This window comes from Coffea eugenioides, chromosome 10 (genome assembly GCF_003713205.1).
Source record: "Coffea eugenioides isolate CCC68of chromosome 10, Ceug_1.0, whole genome shotgun sequence".
Taxonomy (NCBI): domain Eukaryota; kingdom Viridiplantae; phylum Streptophyta; class Magnoliopsida; order Gentianales; family Rubiaceae; genus Coffea; species Coffea eugenioides.
Window position 1 is genome coordinate 5,276,141 of NC_040044.1, and position 25,706 is coordinate 5,301,846.

Here is a 25,706-nt window from a genome sequence, read left to right on the forward strand (position 1 = left end):
TAAGGACATCTTAAGCCTCATAAAGTATTGCTCTCAATCTCAATCAAGATGTCATCATGCGTGACCTGTTTGATGAGTTGATCAAAATATCTGCTCAATTCTGTGATATCCTTTATTTCATTAATTATGGAAAATCAATACATGAACTTCAGCCTTTCGGCGACCCTTTGCAAGCACGGGAAGATTGGAACTTCAATTTCCTAAAAGAAATATATGAACAGGTACAAGAATTAAGTAGAAATTTATTTATTCCATATAATTGTTATGCACTCTATACAAATCAAGATAATCATAGACCATCAATCGGACAAAAAAAAAAAAAAGAAAGAAAAGAAAAGGGGATCAAAGAATGGGATGCAAGTTAAAAATGTACAGGGACTTGGCAGCCAAAGAAGCAGAACCAAAATCCCGTGATATACAACAGTAGCTCCACTGATTTCAAGATTGCACAGCGGATTCTGACGAAGGGAGGACTGCAGAACTCGGGTGGACTTTCTTGAACATCCTGGAGACGAAACCACGGGAAGAATTCTTGGTTTTTTGAGCAGCAGCACTACTTTTTTCATGGCCTTTCTGATCCTCACGACCGGCTTCAACCTTCTCCATCCTCTTCAGTTTTTCTTCGTACTTCTTCTTCATGACATAGGCTTCGGCAAGGGGGGCACTGAAACTCGACATGGCTAATCCTCAATCAATTGAACAAACGGTTTTATTAGGAAAAACAAGAAGAGAGAAAAAGGTTGTAGGCTTAACGACGTGGGTTTTGGAATTGAAGTGGTTTTTGACAATGGAGACTTGGGAGAGGCCTTAATGGGGTATATATATAGATTCTTGAGGGATTGGGGAGTACGCAATGGATGACTCGAGAAGATCCTTTCTCGGGGAAGTCTGCGTACGAAGGAACAAAGTCGGATGTTTCGGGTTCCTAGTTGGTACAAGATGGAAAGTGACTTTGACCTTGATTTACTAGATGAAGAAAAGAATTTTGATGTCACCACTTTGCTGCCTTTCCCTAAGCAAGGAAGTTTCCACTGGAGTGTAGGTTTCCTTGAAGTGGGAACTTACTAGGTTTATGGTTTATAACCTCATCATCTGGTCAACAATGGCGTGAGGTTCATTAACTCCAAGTTCACGCCATTCGATGCGCTGAATCAAACTGACTTTAGGATAAGACATTTATTGTTCACTCACTAGACCAGCAATTTGTTTGGATTGAAGATTATTTGTCAAAATTTATTTGCTTACATCATTATTACAATTTTTAACACACCTTTTTATTTTTTCAATTACCTTTTTATCTCACATACATCACATCATAAAAGGTGTTACCGTAAAAATATCTCAAATAATTTACAATCCAAACAGAGCCAAGGTTTAACTTACCATTAATTGCTATTAGTGCACCACGTCACGATATCAATTAGTGCATGTAGAATGTCTAATATTTTTCTTACGTTCTTGGACTGAGCAAACAGATATGATGAACGCATAATCTATCCAAATCCTACACCATAGATATTGCCCTTTAGGGTGAGGGTGAATGTTCAATCCTAAGTAAAAGAAAAGGATGTAATGATATTATAAAACCACAGGGATTAATGAAAGGATTTTGAGCCTTTCTAATTTCTATCCATACCAATTTTGATTTAGAAGCGTACATAAATGACTAAAATCGTTGGAATTATAATTAGGCAAGTAACTCTGCTTCCTACTTTTCAATCTGGATACTTGCCCTTTGCATTCTACAATAGCATTATCGACCTCACTTCAACAGATAGAGACTAGTGAGCTGTAGAACTGGTAAACCAGTCTGATCCTAGATTTCTTTGACAATATCGAAGAGTTTTTTTTTTTTTTTTTCTTGACAATATCCAACGGGGTGCTGAACGAGCATTGCTTTTGACTGTGATATTATTCAACTTGTTTTTTTTTTATTATCCAACATTATTTTAATGAGAAGTAGCGCAACTTGGAATTTCAGAATTTGTTTAAGAAACTATTCGATCAAGCAAACAAATTATCAAACAACAGTTCTATACAGAGTAAACGATGGACGAAAAAGAATGGAGTTAGAAGAATTTCATCATCATCATACCTTCCTGTACAACGAATTTGGACCTTTCTTGACAGGCAAATTAGACGAACCATTAAAATGAATCCGTTAGCTCAGAAAGATCAATACATAATGACTAATTCTTCTGATCCAAGAATTGAACAGCGCAGTACTCTTCTGATGAAGGGACAGCACACGGCAGTAGCACGAATGGGCTGGAGAAGATTCATATTGTTGTTCTCCTGGTCTTTGTGAAACGGAATAAGTTGATGTCAGGGGATCCAGCGGAAAATGATGATTTGTTTAATGTTTGACTTTTGACGTTTGAAGGAGTCGTCGAAATGGAATTTAACAATTTCTACTTGCAACCAAAGCAACACATATCTATTGGATTGGACAAAAGACTTTTGGAAGGTGACTTTGTCGTAGGGTCAAGGGTGGTGTGAGGTTCATTTCATGTAATTTGTGTCAGAATTTCCTCAAAACAATCTGCGTCGTTGGTCCTAAACATTCCGGCAAAAAATTCGATCTTTAATTTTCACGGAATGACAAATTGAAACACCTAACTGTATGCTTTGAGGCAATAGACCCAAATTCGTTTACCTGCGGCCAGTCTCGGAGCGTGAAGGGTAAACCTGCTGTTGTCCATCTCGTAGTAGTAGTATTAGAACTTTTCAGGTATTCGTTTATTTTTGTTTGACTTTTTCATTCAAAGATCAGGAATATATATCACTGCACACTACGTGACTTACAACGCAAGAGTTATTATGGGCGACGCGTTGGGGATAGGAATTTTTGTCAAGTCACTAGTGCTATCGCTCCAGACGTAAGACCTACAAAGCCTAGAAGCGCCAACCTCATCAAATTCTTCTATTTTTTTTTTTTTTTTTTTTTGTCAACACAGGGGTGTCCGGGTCAAGACCCAAAGGCGGCCCGACTAATCCCCTGCGCCTGGAGTACAGCGCCGATTAGTAATCCCCAACCTCATCAAATTCTTCTATTACAATTACAAATTTTATGATAAATAAAAAGTTTGGATGAGTTGTATTTCGATTAGTGTCACGGGTCAGGCATATTTTCAAAATCACCAGGTCAGACATATTTTTAAAATCATACTTATAAATGTTTTTGCAAATCGTCCACTAATGCCGTCCTTATATTGATAGATTTTTTATGAAAGAATGATTCGTTCTTACCAATTAAATCAACACAAATCTCATATCAACAACGAGACACGGAGGGACAGGATGCTTTTTTTTTTGTCAGCAACGATACATTTGTATAACCTATTTTATCCTAATCTAAGGGGGAGAGGGAGTCTAAGGAGGCTATAATAAGGGGCTAATGGATATATAGACCCAACTGAATCAAAAGAGTGTTCTGACACAATCCTTAGATTTTTTTCGCTGCAAGATTTGAACCCTTATCTACAGTCCAAGAAGGGGCTTAGCTCCCTTCCTGATGGCCACTGAGCCATTGGCCCAGTCGTTGGAGGGACAGGACACCACTGGATTGATTCCTATCATCCTGGTCCTTGAGAACTGTTACACCCCCCCTTTAATCAAACATTGCTGTCTTTCCCTTTCCCAACTCTACTTTATGCCTTCGGATTCCATTACGAAAACCACTTCCCCAGCCCCCCACCACCCCGTGGCGGCCAAGAGATTGCAAATGCTTAAATACCAAATAAAGTTGGGACCCTTTTGGTAGTTATTAGGTCGTAAGATGAAGATGCATCATCGTAAATTTGTTCAGTAGTTGGAAATTAGGCTCGAAAATGTTAGGTACGTAGCAGTCTACTCGAGGCTGCTGCTTTTCTATAACTCCTACAATGGAGTATGGAGTGGGACCAATTTGGTGTCATATTTCTGACACAGATTTTAAGATTTGTGCCATTTCACATATAAAAGAAAGAAGGAATTAAGAAGAAGAAGAACAAGAAATCTTTTTTTTGATCCATCTAGTCTATTGAAATAAATACACCACTTCTAATCCTACATATGCCTATTTGCTATGCAGGTGAATCTCTGAGTTGGAATTAGGTTCGAAAGCTATGCCGCCACAACCACCCCACAAATTATTGTATAGCAGTACATATGTTGGAATTTCAATGAATTCAATAACCCCCAGAGCAACAAAATGCAACACCAAATCAATGCAAAAACATAATCATGTACAAAATTACATCATATTATTAACATCCCTGGCCCAATTTGTAAGCCTGAAGTCTGAACAGATTACAAATTTTGCCCTTTTTGGTACGAAGAAATTATAACGTGATGGAGGGGCATCCAAGGAGGAGGAAAGAAGTCAAAATGCTACCACCGAGCTTTGGACAAGCATCATAGTGCTAGTAGTATTGGTAGTAATTCCAAATCAGATTCACCATACATCAATCTGTCAGCAGAAAGCAGGACATTTTTAGTCCCCAAAGCACAGTTGCTGACTGACCATACCTATAAGTTCTATGATCTCGACGTCCCAAGAAAACACTTATTGGGCAGTAGTTTCTGAAGAGGGAACATCAGCACTTGAGTGAACTTTCTTAAACATCCGGCCGGAGAAGAAACCACCAGAAGAAGAATCCTTGCTTTTGCGGGCAGTGGTGGTGCTCGCTTGATCAGCTTCTTTTTTACCAGCAGCTGCTTCCATCTTCTCCATCTTCTTCATCTTCTCTTCATATGTCCTTTTCGTCATGTAAACTTCAGCAATGGCTGCACTAGCTGTTGCCATGGCTCCTCTGTAACGAGATGGTTTTTATAGTACAAAAGCTAGGCCTTCTTGTTACAGTAACAGAGAAAATTTTTCAAAAAATGCGTTTTCTTCAGCAAGTACGAGTAAATGTTGGGGTTGGCATAACTGGGGTACATATAGAATTTTACGGGCTTGGACAACACGCAAGAAAAGTTGATGTGGTGGACCAAAGGTGGTATAGAATATGATGTTTGATTTGAGTTGTGAGCGCAGAAAATTTGACTAGGCTTTCTTGATGACAAAGCAATAAATACAGCGGGGCAATTTTGTTTTATGTGTTCATGTAGTCACGAATGACGTGACATTGATTTTACTCCACATTTACCATTGGAATCTGGAAGTGTGCCAAGTGCTGGATAATAATCTATTGTTCCATTGTCTGTGCTTCAAAGGTCAAAAGAGCATTCGACTTTGATTCAACAAATAAATATTAACGCGTGTTGTGTGGAAGAAGTTACTTCTGTAAGAAAAGGAAAAAGGGTGGAAGAAGTTATTGGTCTGCTCATAAATCATCTTAGGGGTTTGTTTGGATTGCGGTTTATTTATCAAAATATATTTGCTTACATCATCATTATAATTTCTAACACACCATTTTATCTTCCCAATTATCTTTTTATCTCACATACATCACATCACAAAAAGTGTTACAATAAAAATATCTCTAATAATTCACAATCTAAACAAACCCATCATTTGATAGCAATATAAATACGTTTTCTAATCGTCCGTTTGTCTTCTAATTATTATTATATATATATATTAAATTACTAGGGAAACCACTCTCTGCAAAGCACAGTTTGGGCCCACCTGAAATATTGTTTAAAATATATATTATTACATTTTTATTTAGAAAAATAGCAGCAATACAAGAATTAAATATATGACAAATATAGATTCAACATGATAGTGTTTCTGTTTAGCATTTGCTAATTCAAAACATTAGCCCCAAAAATAAGACAGTCCTACGTTAAAATTTAACTAAAAAAAGAAAGCATGAAATTTTTTTTTGTAAAATTAATTCTAATAAATACATATACCTTCACATGTCCTTATTTGAAAATATAATAATAGCATGACAAACTGTGTCAATATCGCTAGAAAAAAATGGCTCATTCAACTTGCAACTCAGAGTCTAAAAGCATCATTTAACATATAATGTCCCAGTGAAAAGTATAAATGAGAATACATTGGCAAACGTTTAGAAAGAAAATTATGTTAGCAAATTCGCCTCATTTAGAAAAAGAAAAAAAAGGAGAAAAGTGTAAAGCTTGGGAGCGGTTAGAGAAAATAAGGATTTGTGTAGAAAAAATAATGAAAAAGAAAAAAAAAGATTTTAAATCACCTACCTTAAAAGGTGTATGCCACTTGTCAAAAAGAAGGGAAGCCACGTGGCAGCCATTGGGGATGCTATAGTAACTCCCTTTAATATACTTGAGGGCTGCTATAGTAACTCCCCTTAATAGTATTACTCTAAAAATAAAATTTCATATAATCTTCTATCCATATAATACTAAAACGTGTAAAGATCTATGTAACTTGATCAAAACTTCTTTTTTTGATAAAGATATAAGAAAAAGAAATAAAAAAGACTCGTCTACTCACATATCCATCATGACATATGTATGCAATCTCTAAACATTTAACTTTCTATATATATATATATTTTTTTTATTTCAGAAATTTTAGTAACAATCTTATTACAGGATATTGCTCAAAAGTCAAAACAAGAAGAAAAGGAAAAAAATTTTAAAAAAAAATCTTACTACAAGAATAATTGACTCACCCCTCTTTGTTTGGCAACCTACATCAGCCTATCTTGCAAAGTCCAGATACGACTTAAGTTTAGAACACTTTCGAGTTCCCTGCACATGATTATATGAAGGCCCTCAAACGAAGATGAAGATAAATCAAGAAACCAGAGGGGGGGAAAAGTCATCGTTTTGCTCTGTTATTCTACTTTTTGTGTCATCAAGGAAGTTAGCTCCTAGTTAGAATTCAATTTGAGTAAGTACTACTGTCTTCGACAAGCGTTAGTTGGAGTTTGGCAAATATGCTTTTCCTTTTAGCTAATTCAAAGTTGAAGAAATCTCCAACATTTCTGAATGTGCAAAGAAAATAGCTTTGTCCTTGGTGAGAGTACCAAAATGCTTACCAATTTCCAACAGCAAGTGATTTTGGCACCAAGATCATGACAAAATGCTTACTAATTCCATTAGCAAGCCTAATACCAGAAGATTAGGTCCTTATTTTCATATTTCTGTGGAAGAGCATATGCAAGTGCATCAGCTGAAGCACCATGCAGCAATAAAAGTTGCTCTTTCAACATGAGCAAGAAGCATCTGTTGACTGTATATACTGATACCGCTGATCCACAGCTTATTTCAAGGAGAGATCTTGCACCAGAGTTGTTTGAAGCTGAGTAGGTTTTATTCTAAGTTTCTTGCATTAACAAAGATTCTGCATCCAGATCATAGAGAGGCAAAGAAATTTAAAATGCTAGGCTAAACCGCATACCCCAAATAGGAAGATGCAAAATATTTGCTTGATAAGTTCAAGTAAGATATTTCAACAAAAATGGGCAATGCTTGCCAAGAATCTATTTGAGATGGTTATTTTTTCCAATTTTGACTGGATCCCATAAAGGAAACCTGCTTATTCTTGCATGAATCAGCTTGTGTATATCTAGCATTTCTGAAATACTCTGATGACAGATCCTCGTGCATTAAATTTGGGACTTTCTTAATCTGAATAATTGGTTCTTATACGTTGACCACATTAAATTACAAAACGAACAGAATCAAGGAGTCTTAACAATGACAGGTATTTTAAATGGTGACAGGACCCTCCTCATACTTGAGAAACTTAAAACTGAAAGGAGACGGTTATGTCTAATGGGTAACTAGAAGAGATTTTGCCTTGAATACTTTGACAAATTCAAAGAATTATAACTTGGTATATTTCCCAGTCTATAATAGTTCTGTAATCTCTCGTGGTCGACACGTCATAAATAATACAGGAAAATTACTGTACAACAGCTCATTCTTACAAGTTAGAGTAGCATCTGAAGTTCCTTTTGTCCTTGCCACATTACCAGATTCCTCCAGAAGCAACTCCATTAAATCTATTGCCTGCTTGACAAGAGGGGATTATGTCATCTCCTTCACATAGTTTATCCTTTCCATAGAGAGAAGGTTGTCTTGTAATACCAGGGATTCCAATAATCCACAAGCGTCAAATCCAGGCAGGGTTCCCAAGTTCTATTATCAGGCCATCGGCTTTATCAAACTTCTGTTCCATCACAGACAGGAACCACATTGTTAATCGTTCAATATACGCGGTTGACCAAAAAAGTCTCACAAATCTCTAATGAGAAGTAACTCCTGCTTAAACGAAGGATCTAGAGGAATCAAAACCATGCTTCAAAACAGATTCCACATCCCATTCAACATCTCCACAGGCCGTAAGCACTGTAGCAAAAATGTAGTCATCCAACTGAATGCCTTCAGCTTGCATCCGGTACATGAGCTTAAAAGCGTCTCTGCAGAGCCCATTTCTGGCATAAGCAATTATCATCGCCTTCCAAGAAACCAAATTTCGCTCTGGCATGCTATCAAAGACACGGATTGCCTCAGCAAGATGTCCACACTTTGCATACATATGGATCAAAGCACTGCCTACAAATACATTAGAAGAAGCAGGAGTCTTATTTATACTAGAGTGAATCAGTTTCCCTTGTCTAATATCCTCCAACTGAGCGCATGCTTTCAGAGCTGATGAATAAGTAAAACAATTGGGATCCACACCCTCTCCCAACATCTCTTTCAAGTACTCAAGAGCTTCCTGCTCATGGCCAAGACGAGCACAGCCGGAAATCATGGAAGTCCATGAAACTACATCTCTTAAGGGCATGTCCTGGAGGACCTTAGATGCAGCTGAATAATTGACACATCTACAGTACAGCCACACGAGGGCACTCCCTATAAAAATATTGCCTTGGACATGATTCCTGAAGACTTGTGCATGGACCTCCTTTCCCATTTGTAAGGCCCCAAGTAAGCCACATGCCCTAAGAATGCTTACCATGGTCAAGTTATTTGCAGCTATCCTCCGTCTCTGCATCACCCTGAACTGTCTTATGGCTTCTTCACCAAGCCCATTACGAGCATATCCTGCAATAAGAGATGTCCATGTCACCGTGTTCCTCTTCCTCATCCCATCAAACACCATCCTTGAATCCTCCATTTCTCCGCACTTTGCATACATATCCACAAGTGAAGTCCCCAAAAAAATATCCATTCTATACTGCCTCTTAACAATGGCCCCATGCAATTGCTTCCCCAATTTCAACCCCATTTCCTCCCCACAAGCATCCAAGACACTGCATACTGTATATTCATTTGGCTCGAATCCATCAGCTAACATCCTTGAAAACATCTGAAAAGCCTCCTCTCCTCTCCCATGCTGTGAACAGGCAGTAATAATAGTTGTCCAACAGACAACATCCCTCTTATTCATCCAGTTAAACACACGAAAAGCATTTTCCAGATCACCACCCTGCACGTAAAAATACACTACGGCACTATCCAATATCAACCCACTAAAACAACCCTTTAGCATACGAGCATGTACTTGCTTGCCAAGTTCAAAGTCCAACCTTTTACAACATAAGTTCAGCACACAGACAAAAGTTTTGGAATTCCACGGGATCCCATTTTCAGCAAACTCCATAAAGTGCCTCGCAGCATCACTGAATAGCCCAAAAATTATATACCCATTAAGCATAGCTGTCCAAGAAACAACGTTTCTCTGCGACATTTTATCAAACACATTCCTAGCTTGAACCAACCTACCATGTTTTATATACTGGGAAATCAAATTATTGTAACAAAAAACTTCTAAATCGTTCACACACTTCAAAATACATGCGTGGATTTTCTTAATTTCTTTGGTGTTGCGAGAAGATTGAAGCCATTTGGCAGCTAAACGGAACTCAGGAACAACTAGCGAATGGTTAAAACAAGTGGCGCCGTTGTAGTCATCTGGGCTTCCGGGGTCTGTCTGGAGTGTGCAGGAAGTGCGGTAATCGGATAAACAAGATGAGTTTTCGCCGGTAAAACGAGGGATGGTTTTGTGGCTCTGTGTTCTTTGGAATTGCTTCGTGTCTGGATGAGCTCCAAAAAGGGTACGAGATTGAAGCTCAAAAACAGAAATTTGTGCTGAGGGAAATACTGGTGAGAACATGGCCCGCAAAGAAAATGGTTAGTTTCCCGCTGGAAATTCTGCTGCAAACTTTTCGCTATTTGCTCAGAAATGGAAGCGAGCCGGAAATGGTTAGTACTTGATTTTGGCTTACAACTCGCGCGCTTACGTATACGTATTTCGGTTGTGTGACAAAAACAACTTTATCAGTCCTACTGCTACTACTTAGGCAAAGAAGCCTCTACACTATTTTCAGACCAACTTTATATTTATATAATTCATGACTACATTTTGAGTTTTTGCTTTAGATTTATATAATTAATGACTATATTTTGATTTTTTTGGTCGTGAGTAGATTTTTTTTCAGAAGCAATAGATATTAATATTATCATTAGATAAGCACCTTTACAATTTGTGAGCAGAGGCTCTTAACATTCTATGCAAAAGGTTGTGATTAGATATGAACCAACAAAACAGTCAAAACACAAACTCTTGTCTGAGTCGCTTAAATTTGCATCTAGCTCATTTTTAAGGACTTTCACCCGGTAGGAAATTAGCATTTGGCATGTCTAGCTAATGTAAAGTGACATTTGGATATTGTTAAAAGAAATGTGTTTGGAAAGAATATCATTTGAATTTTTTTTTTTTTAGAATTATTCCAAAGGACTTTTTGTGATTTAATGTATTTGAGAAAAAAGAATAATTTATAGATGAAAAGATGATTGAAAAATGCGTTTATGATGCAAAAAGAATTAAAAAAAAGGGTTCTTCACTCATTTTGTAACCTAAAAATGGTGAAAGAATAACAATTTGACTTCAATTTTACCTAAAAGAAAGAAAATTGACTTTTGCTTGGTCAGTTATATTATCTTTGGGAGGTGGGACAGAACAGAAGAGAGAAAATTTTGCAAGCAAAGAAGAGAAATATGCAAGTCGTTATTTTCTCACATCTGAGAATTTTAAGAATATTATCTTCCTATTGGAAAGTTAACATAGATTTTCAAATACTTTAATTGTTTACGTATCCAATTTTCTTATAAGAAGATTAGACTTAATGAAGGTAAACTCGACAACGATATTCTATTCTCCAACCTCTTCCGATTATCTAATGCACTACTAATCTCCAAAAATGGCAAAAAAAGAAAGGGTGGGGGTGGCAATAATACAGTTTCCTATCGAGCCAGACAGACACAAAACTGGTCATCAGAAAGTGAAGCAACAGTATGTTCAAAATACTTTCACAAAATTGGTAATGAAATGTAGCATAGTCATATACATTACACAATGATGGTACAGAAAGAATAAGATTGGGAGCAAGAGAGCCCCATGTAGAAAAAGGGTATGGGACGAACATGCTCAACTATACCATGTAAGTAGTCTCTTCACACTGGCAAAGCTGAGGACGACGTTTCAACTGGGCACACACATCTTTACACGAAAACTTTTACATGCCAATCTAAACTGCATATTTTTGCACAAAGTTCTTGGCAGAAATTGATCTTCCAGCAGACTTTTCATCATGATATTTTCTCAAGAATAATGCACCAATTTGATTTATCAAAAAATCTATCAACAACAACTGCATTGCCTATACCAGACACCAATCTGCAGCAAGAACAAATGGCACAAGAAGAGGCACAATCAATTAAGAATGCTGCCTAGATGTAAAAACACGACAAACTACACAGATAACATGATTCTTCTTTATTTTTCGCAAAAAAAATTGACAGTTAAGTTTCATGGTGGAATGGGTTTTAAGCAAAACTTCATTGTATGTTTAGGTTGGATGTACCATTCATCTTGTATAGCAAAAAGATAATAAAAAACAAACAGCATTTAGAAAATCATGTAACCAAAAGACAGAATTGATGAAAAACTAATATAGCAAAGGCAAAGAGTTCCAGGTAGGCAGCAACGACATGTACATATAGTCACTGTTCCTTGATAGATACACAAACAAGATGACCATGTTGAAACTCCAAAAGTTTGGACTTCATTGAATTGCGTATGAAAGGCGTCATTTACATTTCTTCCTTCTTATTGGAGCCAACAGCAAGAGAAATTATGACACAGAATAGGATGAAGCACTGAAAGTTAGTCAACTTCTCCACAAAGAGTGTTTATATTTTTATAGTACCAAATGATGATTGTGGAATGCACTCTGTGACATACACACACTATCCTTCCAAAACCTAACAAATGCACCCAAAATGTCGATCATCTAAAGGACTTAGAAAATGCAGAAAATTTATAATGAATGTACACCCATTAAACCCACTAAATTCTGCAAATAACCCATCCCATGTTAGCACCATTTGAAGCAACTGCATATTGAACATAAGAGAAATATAAGATAAAACAAATGTCAATAGTTATCAAGCTTGCAGCTGGTATTCATGGATATCAGGGAACACATTAAAGCTCTTGGATACAAGGAAACATGTATAGTACTTATACGATCCAGGGAGTAAAGGCAGAAATGCTTACTTTTCAAGTTCACCTTCACTGAAAACATGGTAATATCTGTTGTAAACCACTGCACCCTTCTTATCATCCTTCTTTGCGAGACCAATCGCAACAGCATTAGCAGAAGCTCCACTTACTTCAGCTCGATGATAAGGCAAGTGCCATGGAACAAAAAATTCCTGCTGGTCTTCACAACCTTTTTTAGTTTCTGAAGCCAATGAAAGATCTGCAGCCTGAGAATTCATGTGCAAATGCCTTAATTGAAGTGATCTCAAATCAGTAGATGTATCCATAAATTCTTTTAACTGCTCTCTTGAACCATTTTCCTCAGCTTCCGGTATACTCTCCAGAGTTAAAGGGGATGAAGGGCTTCGAACACGAGGACTACCTGGCCCTACCCACTCCTCCAAATATTTCTGAGTAAGTGGAGTCCACTTGTTTAATAGTGCTCCATCCTCTTGTTCCCTAGCCCAAACTGTTATCAAAACAAATCCACCCTTCTTCACAACACGGATTAATTCATCTACAGCTTTTCTCCTTCTCCTTTCAGTGCTAAGGTGATGTAAGACAGCAATGGAGATTGCTGCATCACCATAACCAGTCCGATATGGAAGATTGACAGCATCAGCAACCAAGACTTCGTGCCCTCTATCCGCACAAATCTTGATAAGGGGTGCACTTATATCACAGCCAATAAAATAGCAATTGGGATTAAGCCCTAAGTATTTTCCATTTCCACATCCAGCATCCAAGACAAGGGATCCAGGAACCAAAGAATTCAGAAAAGCTGAAACTTTTGGCCACTTGGCAAACCGAGTAGAACTAAAATGGGGAGCAATTGCATCATAAACACGATGAACATACTTCTTTTCGATTTCTGGTGTTGATTGTACAACTGAAGAAGGAGACCTTAGGCTGGCACCAACCTTGACAGGTGGTAAAGCAGGAGAACCTCCACCGGCTAAAGCAGACCCACTAGAGCCTTTGTCACTAGAGACTTCTTTCATATCACTAGAACTTCTCAAACTACAGAAACTACTTCGTATGACAGAAGAATGCCCAAAACCCCTCTTGAAATAAAACCTACTAGCACTTGCAATGCCCAATACCATCAATTTGTACCATGACGCTCACCAATCATCTGCAGAAATCCCAAAACTCTATACCAATCAAACTATGCAAGTTAAGGTAATTTATGGATTTCAGACAAAGTTAATTCATTCAAAAAGTTAAATACAGAACAATAGCTACAAATAAACAAATCAAAGCAAGATGTCCAACAGCTATATGCGGGCATACACAAATCAAAACGTACAAATTTATTCGAAAAAAAAACACGTGAATATCAATGAGAATATGATCAATTGATCATAATACAAAAAAAAAAAGAAACAAAAAAAGCAATGGAGTGATGATAACGATACCTACCTACAGGAGAAGTGGTGGGTTGAATGAGAAGAGGGAGCTCAACCGGAAGGGTGGAGGAGTCAAAATCAGAATGATTAGGGTTTTAAGTCCTGTCTGCTTGCCGGTTGCCAGCGTAATGGCCTACAAATTTGGTTTTAGAAATTTAAATAGTGTAGTAGTGTCTACTGGTATTTTGCCTCGCGTAATTAGCATATTCTTGGTTTTATTTATTTGAGTTAATCTTCTCATATTTCAGGACTTATTGGATGTTATCCAGTTTGTTTGAATTGTGATTTTCTAAAAAAAAAATTTTTTTTTTACTATTATCGTGAATATATTTTTTAATTATTTTTATTTCATATATATATATATGGTATATTCTTCTACACAAATTTTAAAAATTAATAATTTAAATGGGATTTAAAATTTTTTTTTTGATATGCACGATTCAAAGTTTATTCTGATACAAGTTTTTGTTTTGGTGGCATTTACCTTTCTTTTATTATAGTTCCATTCACATTCTTAATCAAATAGAGAATGTCGGCTGCCGAAAGTTCTATGTCGTGATCCCAAACATGAAACATCCACCCTTTTTTTTTTTTTTTTTCACTTTCTTTTCGTCCTTTGGTAAAGCACAAAGGACGGGAACATTTTTTAGACCGGAAAGAGGACAAGAAAGTTTTCATGATGATGATCAGCAACTTCTATCATATTTGACTAGGGATGTACTCGAGCTCGACTCGACTTATATTCAGCTCGTCTCGAGTTCGATCGAGCCTAAAATTTGCAACTCGAGTCTTGACTCGAGAAAATTCTTTTAAATTCGAGACTCGACTCGATAAATGTATACTTGTAAATTCAGTATAAATTATATCCATAACGATCATTTTATAATTATAATACATACATATACGAGTAGCTTGTCGAGCCACAAGCCACAAGCCACAAATTCTTGACTCGAACTCGACTCGAAAGTATATTTAAGTAGTTCGAGATTCGGTTCGAACTCGATTTGACCGAGTTCAAATCAAGTCATTGACCGAGCTACTCGATAGTGGTTCAGCTCGCTTACATCCCTATATTTGACGTTCATATTTCATCGTCCAGCGTCATGAGAATGGTTAAATGAATGCACACTAAGGTTCAAACTTGCCTATTTACCAATGCAAATTCGGCCAACAAACACTCGAGATAGATTAGTATGCATTACCTTGTTCTAGAAAAACAGATAGACGATCAAACCATTTTTAATCACTTAGGTATTTAATGTCTTTGCCAAAAAGAAACATACTGTTTTGAGTTTTCAAGTCCACACAAATAAAAACAAGCTGAAGGTACCTAGAATTGTATATATTGACAAACACTTGAATAGATTTAATGATTCAAATTTTATCACACCATCTTACCAATTCAAGAATTGATGGTGTGACAAAATTTGAGCCGTATGGTTTACAAGATCAGGTTTACCCAAGATTTTGCCCGTATCGATTATCTTCAGTTGGAGCAAAGGCCATCTGGTGAGCCTTGAGGTCATTAACACAGCCAGAGCGAACGTTGTCATGTCCAGTATAGGGCCTTGTTAGGTCTAAGTAGAGGTATCAAAATGGGTGACTTGGACGGATTTGGATTAGTTAAAATATGTAATGGATATAAATGACTCATTTATACCCATTTAATTAGATGGGTATAAATGGATAAGTCAAAAAATGAATTGGATAACCCAATTATCCATTTATAATCTATTTATTTTAACTTTTTGTAAACTCATTTAAATTCATTTTTGCAAACTAAGTTATCAATTTATACCACCCTTTGCACCCATCATTAGTTTTAAATATTTACTTATAATGTTCAATAAACCTAATTACCAATTTTTTCCCATCCATATTCTATGTCGCAAAATCACATACTATTCAATAATTGAATAATAAGAATATAAAATTTTGAACTAAATACTATAAAAGTTAACATAAAAACTTAATCCAAAAATTTTGAACCCCTAATATTTTTTCGTGTGTAAATTTAAATTTTCATTTTGGAAAGATAGGAAAAGAGGCTAAAACTTATCATAAATTGGTAATGCTGAAAAATGAGCAGGTTAACAAATTAAGAGAAAATAAAATGATAAGATAAAACCAATAAATAAAAATAATAATGAAATAAAAATAGTTAACATCATAACAAAATGAAAAATCTGAAAAAAAAAATGAGTGAGGGAAGAGAGAAGACTTGGGAGAAGACAAATTCTAAATGAGTTAATTGGATTTGATGAGTTACTCAATAATACCCATTTAAAAGATATGTATTATTGGATAACCCATTTATACCCATATGTAAAACTTTAAGATATCCATACTTATCTATTCATGGACGGATATAGATAAATTTAATTAAATGGATTGGTTTGCCACCTATAGGTCTAAGAAAGAAAGATGACTACAATGAGACTAACAAATCCGCAGTCACACTTCAAAGCCCGTAGCTCACTATTCTTTCAAAGCTCAAACCCCTATGAAAGAAGTGTGAAAACACCAGAAGCAGAGAGATTGGTTATCAACTCAGAAGAAATAGGAATTAGAACTTTTTTAAGTGCAGAAGAAATAAGAAAATGGAAAGCTAATTTTGGTACCTGATCCTCTTATCAGAACTATTGTATGTGGTGTTTCCACAAATGAAAGTCATGTATATATTGCGTTCCTCATGGCCTAGTATCAGTAACCAAATCCATGAGCCAGTCAAAAAACAAATGGCGACTCAAAGCAACCAAAGTTGCAAGGACTAGAGTACTAGACTAGTATACATTTAATTGGCATTGCTGCTAAGATAAACTAATGGTTCAGACCCCAGTCATACGGCTGGTAAACTAATTTCAGTTGAGTACTGGAAAGCAACTCCAACAATGTCTGAGACTGCTCCGGCTCCAAATAGTTTGCACCATGCTTCAGCACCTCAACTTCAGTCTTCCCAAAATCAGAACTATACCTGCATGTTGCCATATGAGATAGCTTTATTCTAGACTCTTGAGTACAAAGCATGGCAGTACCAGATAAACTTATAAACTAGTCAACTGAACAAGCCAATTAATCACTACATCATGCATGTACTCGGATAGTTGTGGTCAAAGCAAGAAAAAAAGAAACAAATTGTAGTACTGAAACAGAAAAACAACTACATACCATCTAAATATCTTGCTTATATACAGAGTCTTGGCATCTAAGTCAACAATGAGTCCTCCACTCCTTATAAAATTATGGGCAGCTTCCATCAACTGTTTATCAATGTCCCCAGGTGAATAGCAGCGAAGAGCTGGCCCAGATCGAGTACCATAAACCAAAGCAAAATGGACAAGAGGCTCTGGGTAAGGCAGAATCATCTGATAAAAGAAAAAAAAATGATTACTCAAATTGACAAGTCTATAAAATCCATGACTGGAATGAAGTTATGTGCATAGAGTTCATAAGAAATAAAATAAGTTGAGGATGCAAAGGACAATTAACAAGCATGACTAGCACGTTAAATCTCCTAAATTCAGTCTTAAAGCTACAGAAATTTTGTTAGGCAAAGTCGATTTGCCATATATAACCAGTTCTAATTTGCCTAGACTTGAACTTCCAAAAAATGGACAGAGGTTGTTGCTCAGAAGAACTAGTTTAGAATGAAATTTTCAGGAACAGACATGGTTGTTGCTTGGCTTAAAGCTCCATCAAACAACAAAAGTCTCTTCCTGTTAAGGGACCAAACAGCTAATTCCTTAATGCCTTAATGATCACGATCTTCAACAGTAAGTTCTTGACAATGGAAAAGAATGTCAAAAATAGAGAGTAACTTACCTTAATACGCTTATCTTTGATTCCAAATGGCTTAGTCAGATTATAAGGTGGCCTCTGATTGGATCTTAAAATGCCATTATAGAGAGCTGAGAGTGAATATGTACAGCCCCCAATGACATATTTGAAATCTCCAAACAATTTTCTTCTCTCAAGTGGCCCAGAAGGATGACCCCACACCAGTATCGCATGAATGGCCATCATATTATAGAGGTTAATAAAAAATGAAAGCTTCTCCTCCCTTGGCATATCATGTAATTCCACTCTTTGAAGCTCCTCAATTATCCTCAAGTACCTAGCAGGTGTGTGCTTTTAGCAGTCAAGGCCAAGGTTTACTTCAGGCCAATAGAAGATAAATATTCAAATTATGCAGCAAATCCAAGGGTGCCAACAAACCTTGCAAATTCCTCACTCCCATGGATGCTCCTATAATCAACATGCTTCCGATCTTCTGAAGTGTAAGCTTCTAAGATAGCATAAAACAAAAATCGCAACCTTGATGAAATTTCAATTATGGGCTTTGGCTTGGCTTCAATTACACCCCTTGGTATATTCTGGCATTGGGATACAAGGGGGTCATCATCAAGGAAACGGTACAAGTGACTGCCATCTTCAAACACGTTCTCACTGGGCAAGCACATTATAACAAATCTATAATATGCCATGGGGAGGAAGCTCAAATACAGAAAACATCAAAACAGTTTAGATAACTCACTCGAGAACATGCTGAAAGAAGAGTTTGCTTGCAAGCTTCCGACCAAATTCAACAGCCTACTTATAGCACCAGAAAATGGAAAATTAGTGGGTAACAAGATTTAAATCGGAAAGTGCAAGAAAATACACAATTATACTTCCTTTTTTTATCCTTATCTAAGTTCCTCAGCTCTTTTTCTTTCTTTTTTTTTCCCACAATCTAGAAAACAGAGATGAAAACTAGAAGTGCAAATTCAATAAAATTACAGCCAAGTCTTTTATGACCTAACACTTATTAGCTAAAACTTAAAGCCAAAACAATGAGTAAATTACATGGTGAAAAGTAAAGCTTGATGTTAAATATAATGAGAAGTAAAAAGAAAATCCAAAAGAAAGTCAAAGCTTGTATTCAAATTATTGCAAGAGCTAAGTAGTGATAGATATGAAATAGCCTTATTCCGAACATGTGTCTCCTACCCTCTATAGTGTATTTGCACTGTGGAGGCTATTTGACCAACCATTTATAAAATCTCCAGAATGTTAGTCCCACTGATCACAATATCTTTGAAGAAGGAAAAACAGTGCCTTGGTGTTGCAGATATGTGGACAAGAATTTTAACATAGAGAACTTAATCTGCAAAACACTTGAACTTGGCTCGTTGAGAAAGCCATTGATAGTTATAGGCATGAAATTCAAAATGTTGCAACAATACAATTTTCTATATAAGAAAAACTTAAGCCTAAGGATTTATGTCAAAGCCATATGACAGACATTAAAAGCATGATACAGTTTCCAGGATTGAGAACTTAATAAAGCCATGCACTCTTCAGAACAAGGCCAAAATTTAGAAACAATGAGTGTGTTTGGATGGTAAATTACTTGTGATAAGTTTTTTTTTTAAATACTGTAGCACTTTTTGATGTGATGTATGTGAGATAAAATGTGGGTGAAGAATGTATTTATGATGCAAGCAAATAAATTTGTGCAAATAATCCACTATCCAAATGAACACAATATTTTCTCTAAAATGATGATGGAACCATTAAATCGATTAATGTTTGCAGCAGAAGATAGTATCATAAAGCATTAAGTGCAAAAAACCACGAAGTCAATACAAAGTTTATAGCATGATCAACCAGTGGATATGCTTGGCAAAGGTAAAATGAAAAAGTAACTTACCTCTTCCCTTTCCAAGTATTGATCTTCTGACAAAAAATCCACAGCTTCTAAACCAAGAAAACAGTTAGTGAAACGGCGCATCTTATAAAATCGATCCTTAACAATAATATTTTCTTTCATTTTTCGAGCAATGAGAGCAAGCTCATCGATAGAACCACTGCTAGACAGATCATCTTCAGCAGACAGTGGTGGCAGAGGAGCTTCAAATGATGGTACTTCAGACATGACATATTCAATCTTCTCCTCGAGCTTTCCAGACTCATCCAAACTCCTTAGCTCACTCAAACCACCAATAAGTACTTCGTTAAAGAAAATTTTAGGAACAGAAGATGATCCTGCAATCTTTTCAAGCTCTAACTTTCTTCCAGGGTATACATCGATGTTTATCTCAACGTATCTGAGTCTTTTCCTATGAAGAAATTGTCTTGCCTCTTTGCAATCCTGGCATCCTAACCTTGTGTACAATATGATACGTCCTTTCATGGGCAGTGGTTCTGTTATGACTGTTGCATTCCCCACTTGTTCATCCTTATTATCTGCATCAGCCTCACGTGAAATCCCAATTAAGCTCAGGGGATTCCATCCATATCGTTCTACAGTTTTTGGAGAAGACTCATGGGCTGCACTTTCTCTTGAAGAACCTGCAACCTCCTTTTTTTCTCTGTTGCTAATATTATTCTCATGTTCCTCATCAGGATCATCCTGTCCATCATTACTTTTCCCAGAAAGGCGACGCAGAAGCCTGGAGACAGCAACTACACTTTTCTCCTTCACAAAGTTCTTGACAGCCACTGCTTTCTCAGGCCAGGCATATCCTTGTGTCTCTGACTCATTCTCCATGGAACTACCAGATGAACTCCTATTTGGGTCCATACCAGGATGCTCAGTTCCATCGAAGATGGGCTCTTCTTCCTCTTCATAAAGAATATCCTCAAGATTCTTGGTTGTTCCTTCTGAATATCCAACCTCCTTTTCACCCAAATTACTGTGTGTCTTTTGACTACCTGCTTCAGTGGCTTCTTCACTACCATTCCGTGATCCTAGTGGTTCTTTCTGCAGTTCAACTATTTCCTCCTCTGACTTTTTACAACGTACAGAATCTACATTCCCGTCCTCTGAAGAGATTTCTTTTCCATCTTCACCTTTCACTAAGTCAGATGGGCCTTTCTCACTCTTGTTAGTTGGAGATTCTATGACATCTTTCTTGGTAGGACTTTCTTTTTCATGTTCATCTATTCGTGTGTCAGGTGCATTTTCCTCCAGCACTTGAGATGCCAAGTTACTATCTAAATGTTGCTCCATATGAAGTCCATTTTCATTGTGTTCTTTAGGAGAATCAGATTTATCACCCTCCTTTCCTGGATTTGAAGAATTAGCTGCCTTTTTCTCAACTGATTCTTCCTTTTCCATGACCAAGCTATATATAAACTCCACCAACTCCTGCTAAGCTAATACTTTCGATTCACTTATCATGAGGTTCACTGGCCAGCAAGACAAAGGTAGCAACAAAAAGCAGCCTGTCAAAATATCACAAAAGCAAACCAAAATAAGTACTAGCAAGATTTTACTTCAATGCATTGGCTAAACCAACCAGAATACAGTTTTCACGCACCACAAACAGTTCATTTCAATGTAATAACAACAAAGGAACTCTTACAAACAGTATCAAATAAATCACATTCCTACTTGAAAGTTATTAGCACTGAGCTAGTGATTCGTCTATAGAAAAAGTATGAGATTTCGGTCATCTATTTCAAAACTTCTGAAAAAAGTGGACATAAATGAAAATCTGACAAAACGAATGTGAAAGGTTCAAATTAAACAAATACTCAGCAAACAAGCTTTCAAAGCTAAGATTAACACTCTAAATCACTGAAGGCTTGAATCTTTTGAAAGTCTGACAAAATTTTAACAGCAAATTGTTGATAATGGCTGTGGTCTCAAGCCAGAACAACGGATTAAACCTTCAAATTAGGGCCACAAAATCCGCAAAGAAGACTAATCCAACACGGAAACTCATAGCTATACCCCAGGAACATGTACAATATCATGAGAAAAAACAAAATAAAAATATAGAAGCGGAAAGGAACTAAGAATATCAAATTTAAGCAATTTTGAACCCCCAAAAAACATAACAATAAGACAAAAAACTATCACCAACTAATGCTTAAGACTTTGCCAACCCAAAAAAGGAAGATAAATATCAAGCATACTTGCAGAACAATTCATATTAGCTAAAAAAAAATGAAATGACAGAAATTTCGTCATATATTCTTATCAAACGCAATGCTAAACCCAAAAAAATTGCGAGATAAAAATTTAACTGAAATAAATTCAGGAAAACGCAACATGCCATGAATTATGGAATGACAAGAAATGAAAGTGGGGGACTCACACTCTCACAGATCTGAGAAAGGATAGCTTGAAAAGTGAGCAGAGGAGATTGAGAATAGAGAGAAATTGAGAGAAAATATTAGGGTGGTAATAAATGTCAATTTGTCGCTGTCTGGTTGGAGTGTGTTTTAGGGGGTCTTCTTTGACAGAAGACGAGGAGAAAAGAGAACACACCCACGCCAGAAGCGGGAACTGGCTTTTATGGTTTCTAGGCATCTTTTGCAATCCACCCCTTCCTTTTAGTCCAGAATTTCAGAAAAAGCCCTGCATCTTTTTTTTTTTGTTCTATTAGTAAGATTTTCTTTTAAGTTTCTTCGAAGTTTTTCCTCGTTTTGATCCTTACGTGATATTATGGAAAATGGTAAACAAGGATTAGAGTGACACAATGATGACTATACTATGTTATGGTAACAGATATAAAAGACTAGTAGTCGAACTCAAATTGAGGATGAATTTATTCTTGACATTTCTAAGTCATTTGTGAATGAAATTATATGTTTTTTAAATTTGATGAACACTTTCTTATTGTTCTTAGGGCATTTTCACCCCTTTATAATTCTTTCTTTGTTAATCAAATTCAAATGCATGTCGTATCTTCTATTAAGTAATTTCAAAATGTTTTTATAACATTTTCTACGACATTTTCATGAAATTTTTTGAGATGTGTTATTAAGTACTAAATCAAGAAAGACATGAAGCTCATAATCAAACTCAATAAGTTTTTCTTTTTTTCCCCTTCAATCAGTAGTGCAAACTTTAGAAGATATTGAGCTATCCAAATGCAATTAACTTATGAAGTCCCAAACTTATTACACTTTTCGTTTGAGCCCATATCCTTTTTCGATTTGGATTGGCAAGTTGCCAGTTGCCAGTTGCCAGTACTATATATTTTGAGTTTTGCTATATTACCTTCCCTATGGACCAGTCAATTTGACTTTCAAACTCAGCAGGACGAGAAATAATAATGCAATAACTTCCAAAAGGGCAAACAAAAATAAAGGTACGAAAGATTTGAGTGGGGTTCGATTAGCTTCCCCTTAATTTTCAACTTACTCTTGATTTCTTTTATGGTTTTAATTTGCCATCTTCAAATTCATCTCTTCTAACAAATTTGTGGAATTTTCAATTCCAAATACCAAATTTTGCTTCAATCATAGTCAATACAAGGGAATAATTAACCATTATTATCACTAACTCCTCGGAACGACTTTGCAATCTTCATGAATATTGAGACTTCATTTTAGATTTGGAAGATGGATGGATTAACTGGTACGAGTGAGAGAGAAAAATAAGAAGTTCTGAATTCGAAACCTATCACTTGTAATATAAAAAATTAAAAAATAATTCATTTTAGACTGATGTAAATATGACAGATAAGCACAAAATACAGGTCCAATTCCATGTGCTTGACTTAAAACAAGTTTCCAAATTCCAATAGCGATTCATTATGAGACTATGTATAATTAACAAATGCAATCCATTATTATTTACACGAAAAGTCTTTTCCGTGTGCCTGTATGGCTGTATGTCTGTAATATCTTCATTGGTCTTTAGCTATAGGAGTCGTTTTCAGTGTTTTACAGCCATCACGAGCCCTTCATTCGTGACCGTGAGCACTAGATATACAATCTGATAAACAAATTGTCAAGATCGGACAAAATTTCTACAGCGACCATTTTTACACTTTTTTTTTGGGATAATTGCAGAAACCTCCCCCGACTTTTATAGTAATAGCATGGACCTCCTCTATCAATTTTGAAATAGCACTGACCTCCCCTATCAAAAGTTGGAGGCAATTTAATAGGCAAAAGTGGGTCAATTTACTAAAGTACCCCTGACATGATTTAATTTTACCAAATGAATGTGATTAGTACTTTCATCAAACCCAACAAAACATTTGTTAATAAAAATTACACTAAATTAACTATTTCTGCATAGTTTAACTAATTAACTAATTAACTAATTATCTAATTGTTAATAGTTATTAACTAATCAAAATATTTCTGCATAGTTAAACTAATTATCTAATTAATTAAAACTGTTGTCTGTCCGAAACTAACAAACTATTTGCATGTTAAACTAATTAACTAATTAACTGCTTAACTAATTAACTACCTAATTATCTAATTAATTAATTAACTAATTTTTTTATCTAATTAACTAATTAACTAAAGTTGTTGTCTATCCGAAACTAACAAACTATTTGCATGTTAAACTAATTAACTAATTAACTGCTTAACTAATTAACTAATTAACTAAAGCTGTTGTCTATCCGAAACTAATAAACTATTTGCATGTTAAACTAATTAACTAACTAATTATATAATTAACTAATTAACTAATTTCTGTTTATCTAATTAACTATTAACTAATTATCTAATTAACTATCAACTAATTAATTAATTAACTAATTAACTAAAGCTATTGTCTGTCCGAAACTAACAAACTATTTGCATGTTAAACTAATTAACTAATTAACTAACTAACTAATTAACAAGCTATTTGCATGTTAAACTATATGCAGTACGCATTATCTATTTAAAGTATCGGCTCTTTATGGGTATTTTACTTTCAAACATTTAATTTATGATAAAAACATCAATGTTTGTAAGTAAAATTCAAAAAGTGTTACAGTAATATCAATATTCTTACTTTCAAATATTTAATTTATGGTCCTATGCCCCTCCCTTTTTGTAAGAATATTACTGTAACACTTTTTGAATTTTACTTACCAACATTGATATTTTTATCATAAATTAAATGTTTGAAAGTAAAATACCTATAAAGAGCCAATACTTTAAATAGGTAATGCGTACTGCATATAGTTTAACATGCAAATAGTTTGTTAATTAGTTAGTTAGTTAATTAGTTAATTAGTTTAACATGCAAATAGTTTGTTAGTTTCGGACAGACAATAGCTTTAGTTAATTAGTTAATTAATTAATTAGTTGATAGTTAATTAGATAATTAGTTAATAGTTAATTAGTTTAACTATTGACTAATTAGATAATTAGTTAAACAATTGTCAAGCAAATAATAATTGTCAAGCAAGTAAGGGCAAAATTGGAAGAAAATTGTTATCTCACTTCTACAAAAGCTGTCAAGGAGGTTTCTGTAACGAATTGTTACTGTTCAAGGGAGGTGAATGCAATTTCTAAACCTAGAGGGGAGGTCAGTGCAAATGTCAGAAATCTCAGGGGAGGTTTCTGCAATTATCCCTTTTTTTTCTCTTCTTTCGAGAAATGTACGCGCAGCAATCAAGGTGGTAGACATTAGCCTACAAGTAATATTGAATAGAAGGCTCGAAGTTATCCCCAAAAAAAAAAAAAAAAAAAGCCTTGAGGACTTGCAGGGCCAGGTTTATCCTCCACCAGTAGAAATGGGATACCACGCTAGTATTTCCGAAACTGTTCTGATTGTTACTGTAATTTGCAAGTATTTAAAAAAAAATGTGAACCCGTTTGAGTTGCTATTTTATAAAGTTTTTGTAGAAAAATGCAGTGTAGGAATTTTGATGTAGATACTGTAAAAAGATGATTGATAAATGTGTTCAGAAAAAATATAATTTTTTTTTAAAAAAAAATGATAATTCAAATAAGGTCCATAATTTACTTGTACCCTACAGATATATTTGATTGTCCAATTTTAAATTCTATCGACAAGGGAACCAGCACATTTGATAGTTACTAATTAATTTACCAATTATGTAGTAATAACACGTACTGGTTGCAAC

The 25,706-nt window shown here is 35.6% G+C and overlaps 3 protein-coding genes across 5 annotated transcripts; all 3 read right to left on the minus strand.

Annotated features, from left to right (window-relative positions):
• Window positions 1–7,661: 7,661 nt before the first annotated feature.
• On the minus strand, window positions 7,662–10,173 carry LOC113749675 (pentatricopeptide repeat-containing protein At4g18520, chloroplastic-like). Its single transcript, XM_027293498.1, has one exon. It carries the CDS (start codon window positions 10,046–10,048, stop codon window positions 8,192–8,194), a length of 1,857 nt encoding a protein of 618 aa, XP_027149299.1. The 5' UTR covers window positions 10,049–10,173; the 3' UTR covers window positions 7,662–8,191.
• Window positions 10,174–11,217: 1,044 nt separating this feature from the next.
• LOC113749064 (tRNA (carboxymethyluridine(34)-5-O)-methyltransferase) lies at window positions 11,218–14,004 on the minus strand. 2 transcript variants are annotated; one of them, XM_027292710.1, is made up of 3 exons: window positions 13,901–14,004; window positions 12,494–13,613; window positions 11,218–11,611 (listed from the first exon to the last, which is right to left on the minus strand). In XM_027292710.1, exons 2-3 carry the CDS (start codon window positions 13,582–13,584, stop codon window positions 11,524–11,526), a joined length of 1,179 nt encoding a protein of 392 aa, XP_027148511.1. In that variant the 5' UTR covers window positions 13,585–13,613; window positions 13,901–14,004; the 3' UTR covers window positions 11,218–11,523. The 2 variants fall into 2 exon arrangements, with proteins under 2 accessions (XP_027148511.1, XP_027148512.1); XM_027292711.1 differs by having other exon boundaries at window positions 12,494–13,632.
• Window positions 14,005–16,480: 2,476 nt separating this feature from the next.
• Window positions 16,481–22,107, minus strand: LOC113750082. Of its 2 annotated transcripts, none has more exons than XM_027294010.1 (7): window positions 21,983–22,107; window positions 19,580–21,060; window positions 18,422–18,477; window positions 18,103–18,333; window positions 17,710–18,001; window positions 17,056–17,252; window positions 16,481–16,861 (listed from the first exon to the last, which is right to left on the minus strand). In XM_027294010.1, exons 2-7 carry the CDS (start codon window positions 20,987–20,989, stop codon window positions 16,708–16,710), a joined length of 2,340 nt encoding a protein of 779 aa, XP_027149811.1. In that variant the 5' UTR covers window positions 20,990–21,060; window positions 21,983–22,107; the 3' UTR covers window positions 16,481–16,707. The 2 variants fall into 2 exon arrangements, with proteins under 2 accessions (XP_027149811.1, XP_027149810.1); XM_027294009.1 differs by having other exon boundaries at window positions 19,580–21,096.
• Between the last annotated feature and the right edge of the window lie 3,599 nt (window positions 22,108–25,706).

What these genes read in the sequence shown, in the direction of transcription:
- LOC113749675 (XM_027293498.1), bottom strand. Translation starts at nt 10,048, where the DNA reads ATGTTCTCACCAGTATTTCCCTCAGCACAAATTTCTGTTTTTGAGCTT.
- LOC113749064 (XM_027292710.1), bottom strand. Translation starts at nt 13,584, where the DNA reads ATGGTATTGGGCATTGCAAGTGCTAGTAGGTTTTATTTCAAGAGGGGT. An exon ending in AGTGAAGGTGAACTTGAAAA is followed by an intron (nt 11,612 to 12,493) that starts GTAAGCATTTCT and finishes TTCTTGCTGCAG; the next exon opens with ATTGGTGTCTGGTATAGGCA.
- LOC113750082 (XM_027294010.1), bottom strand. Translation starts at nt 20,989, where the DNA reads ATGGAAAAGGAAGAATCAGTTGAGAAAAAGGCAGCTAATTCTTCAAAT. An exon ending in TCAAAGATAAGCGTATTAAG is followed by an intron (nt 17,253 to 17,709) that starts GTAAGTTACTCT and finishes TTCTTTTATCAG; the next exon opens with ATGATTCTGCCTTACCCAGA. An exon ending in ATAAGCAAGATATTTAGATG is followed by an intron (nt 16,862 to 17,055) that starts GTATGTAGTTGT and finishes GGCAACATGCAG; the next exon opens with GTATAGTTCTGATTTTGGGA.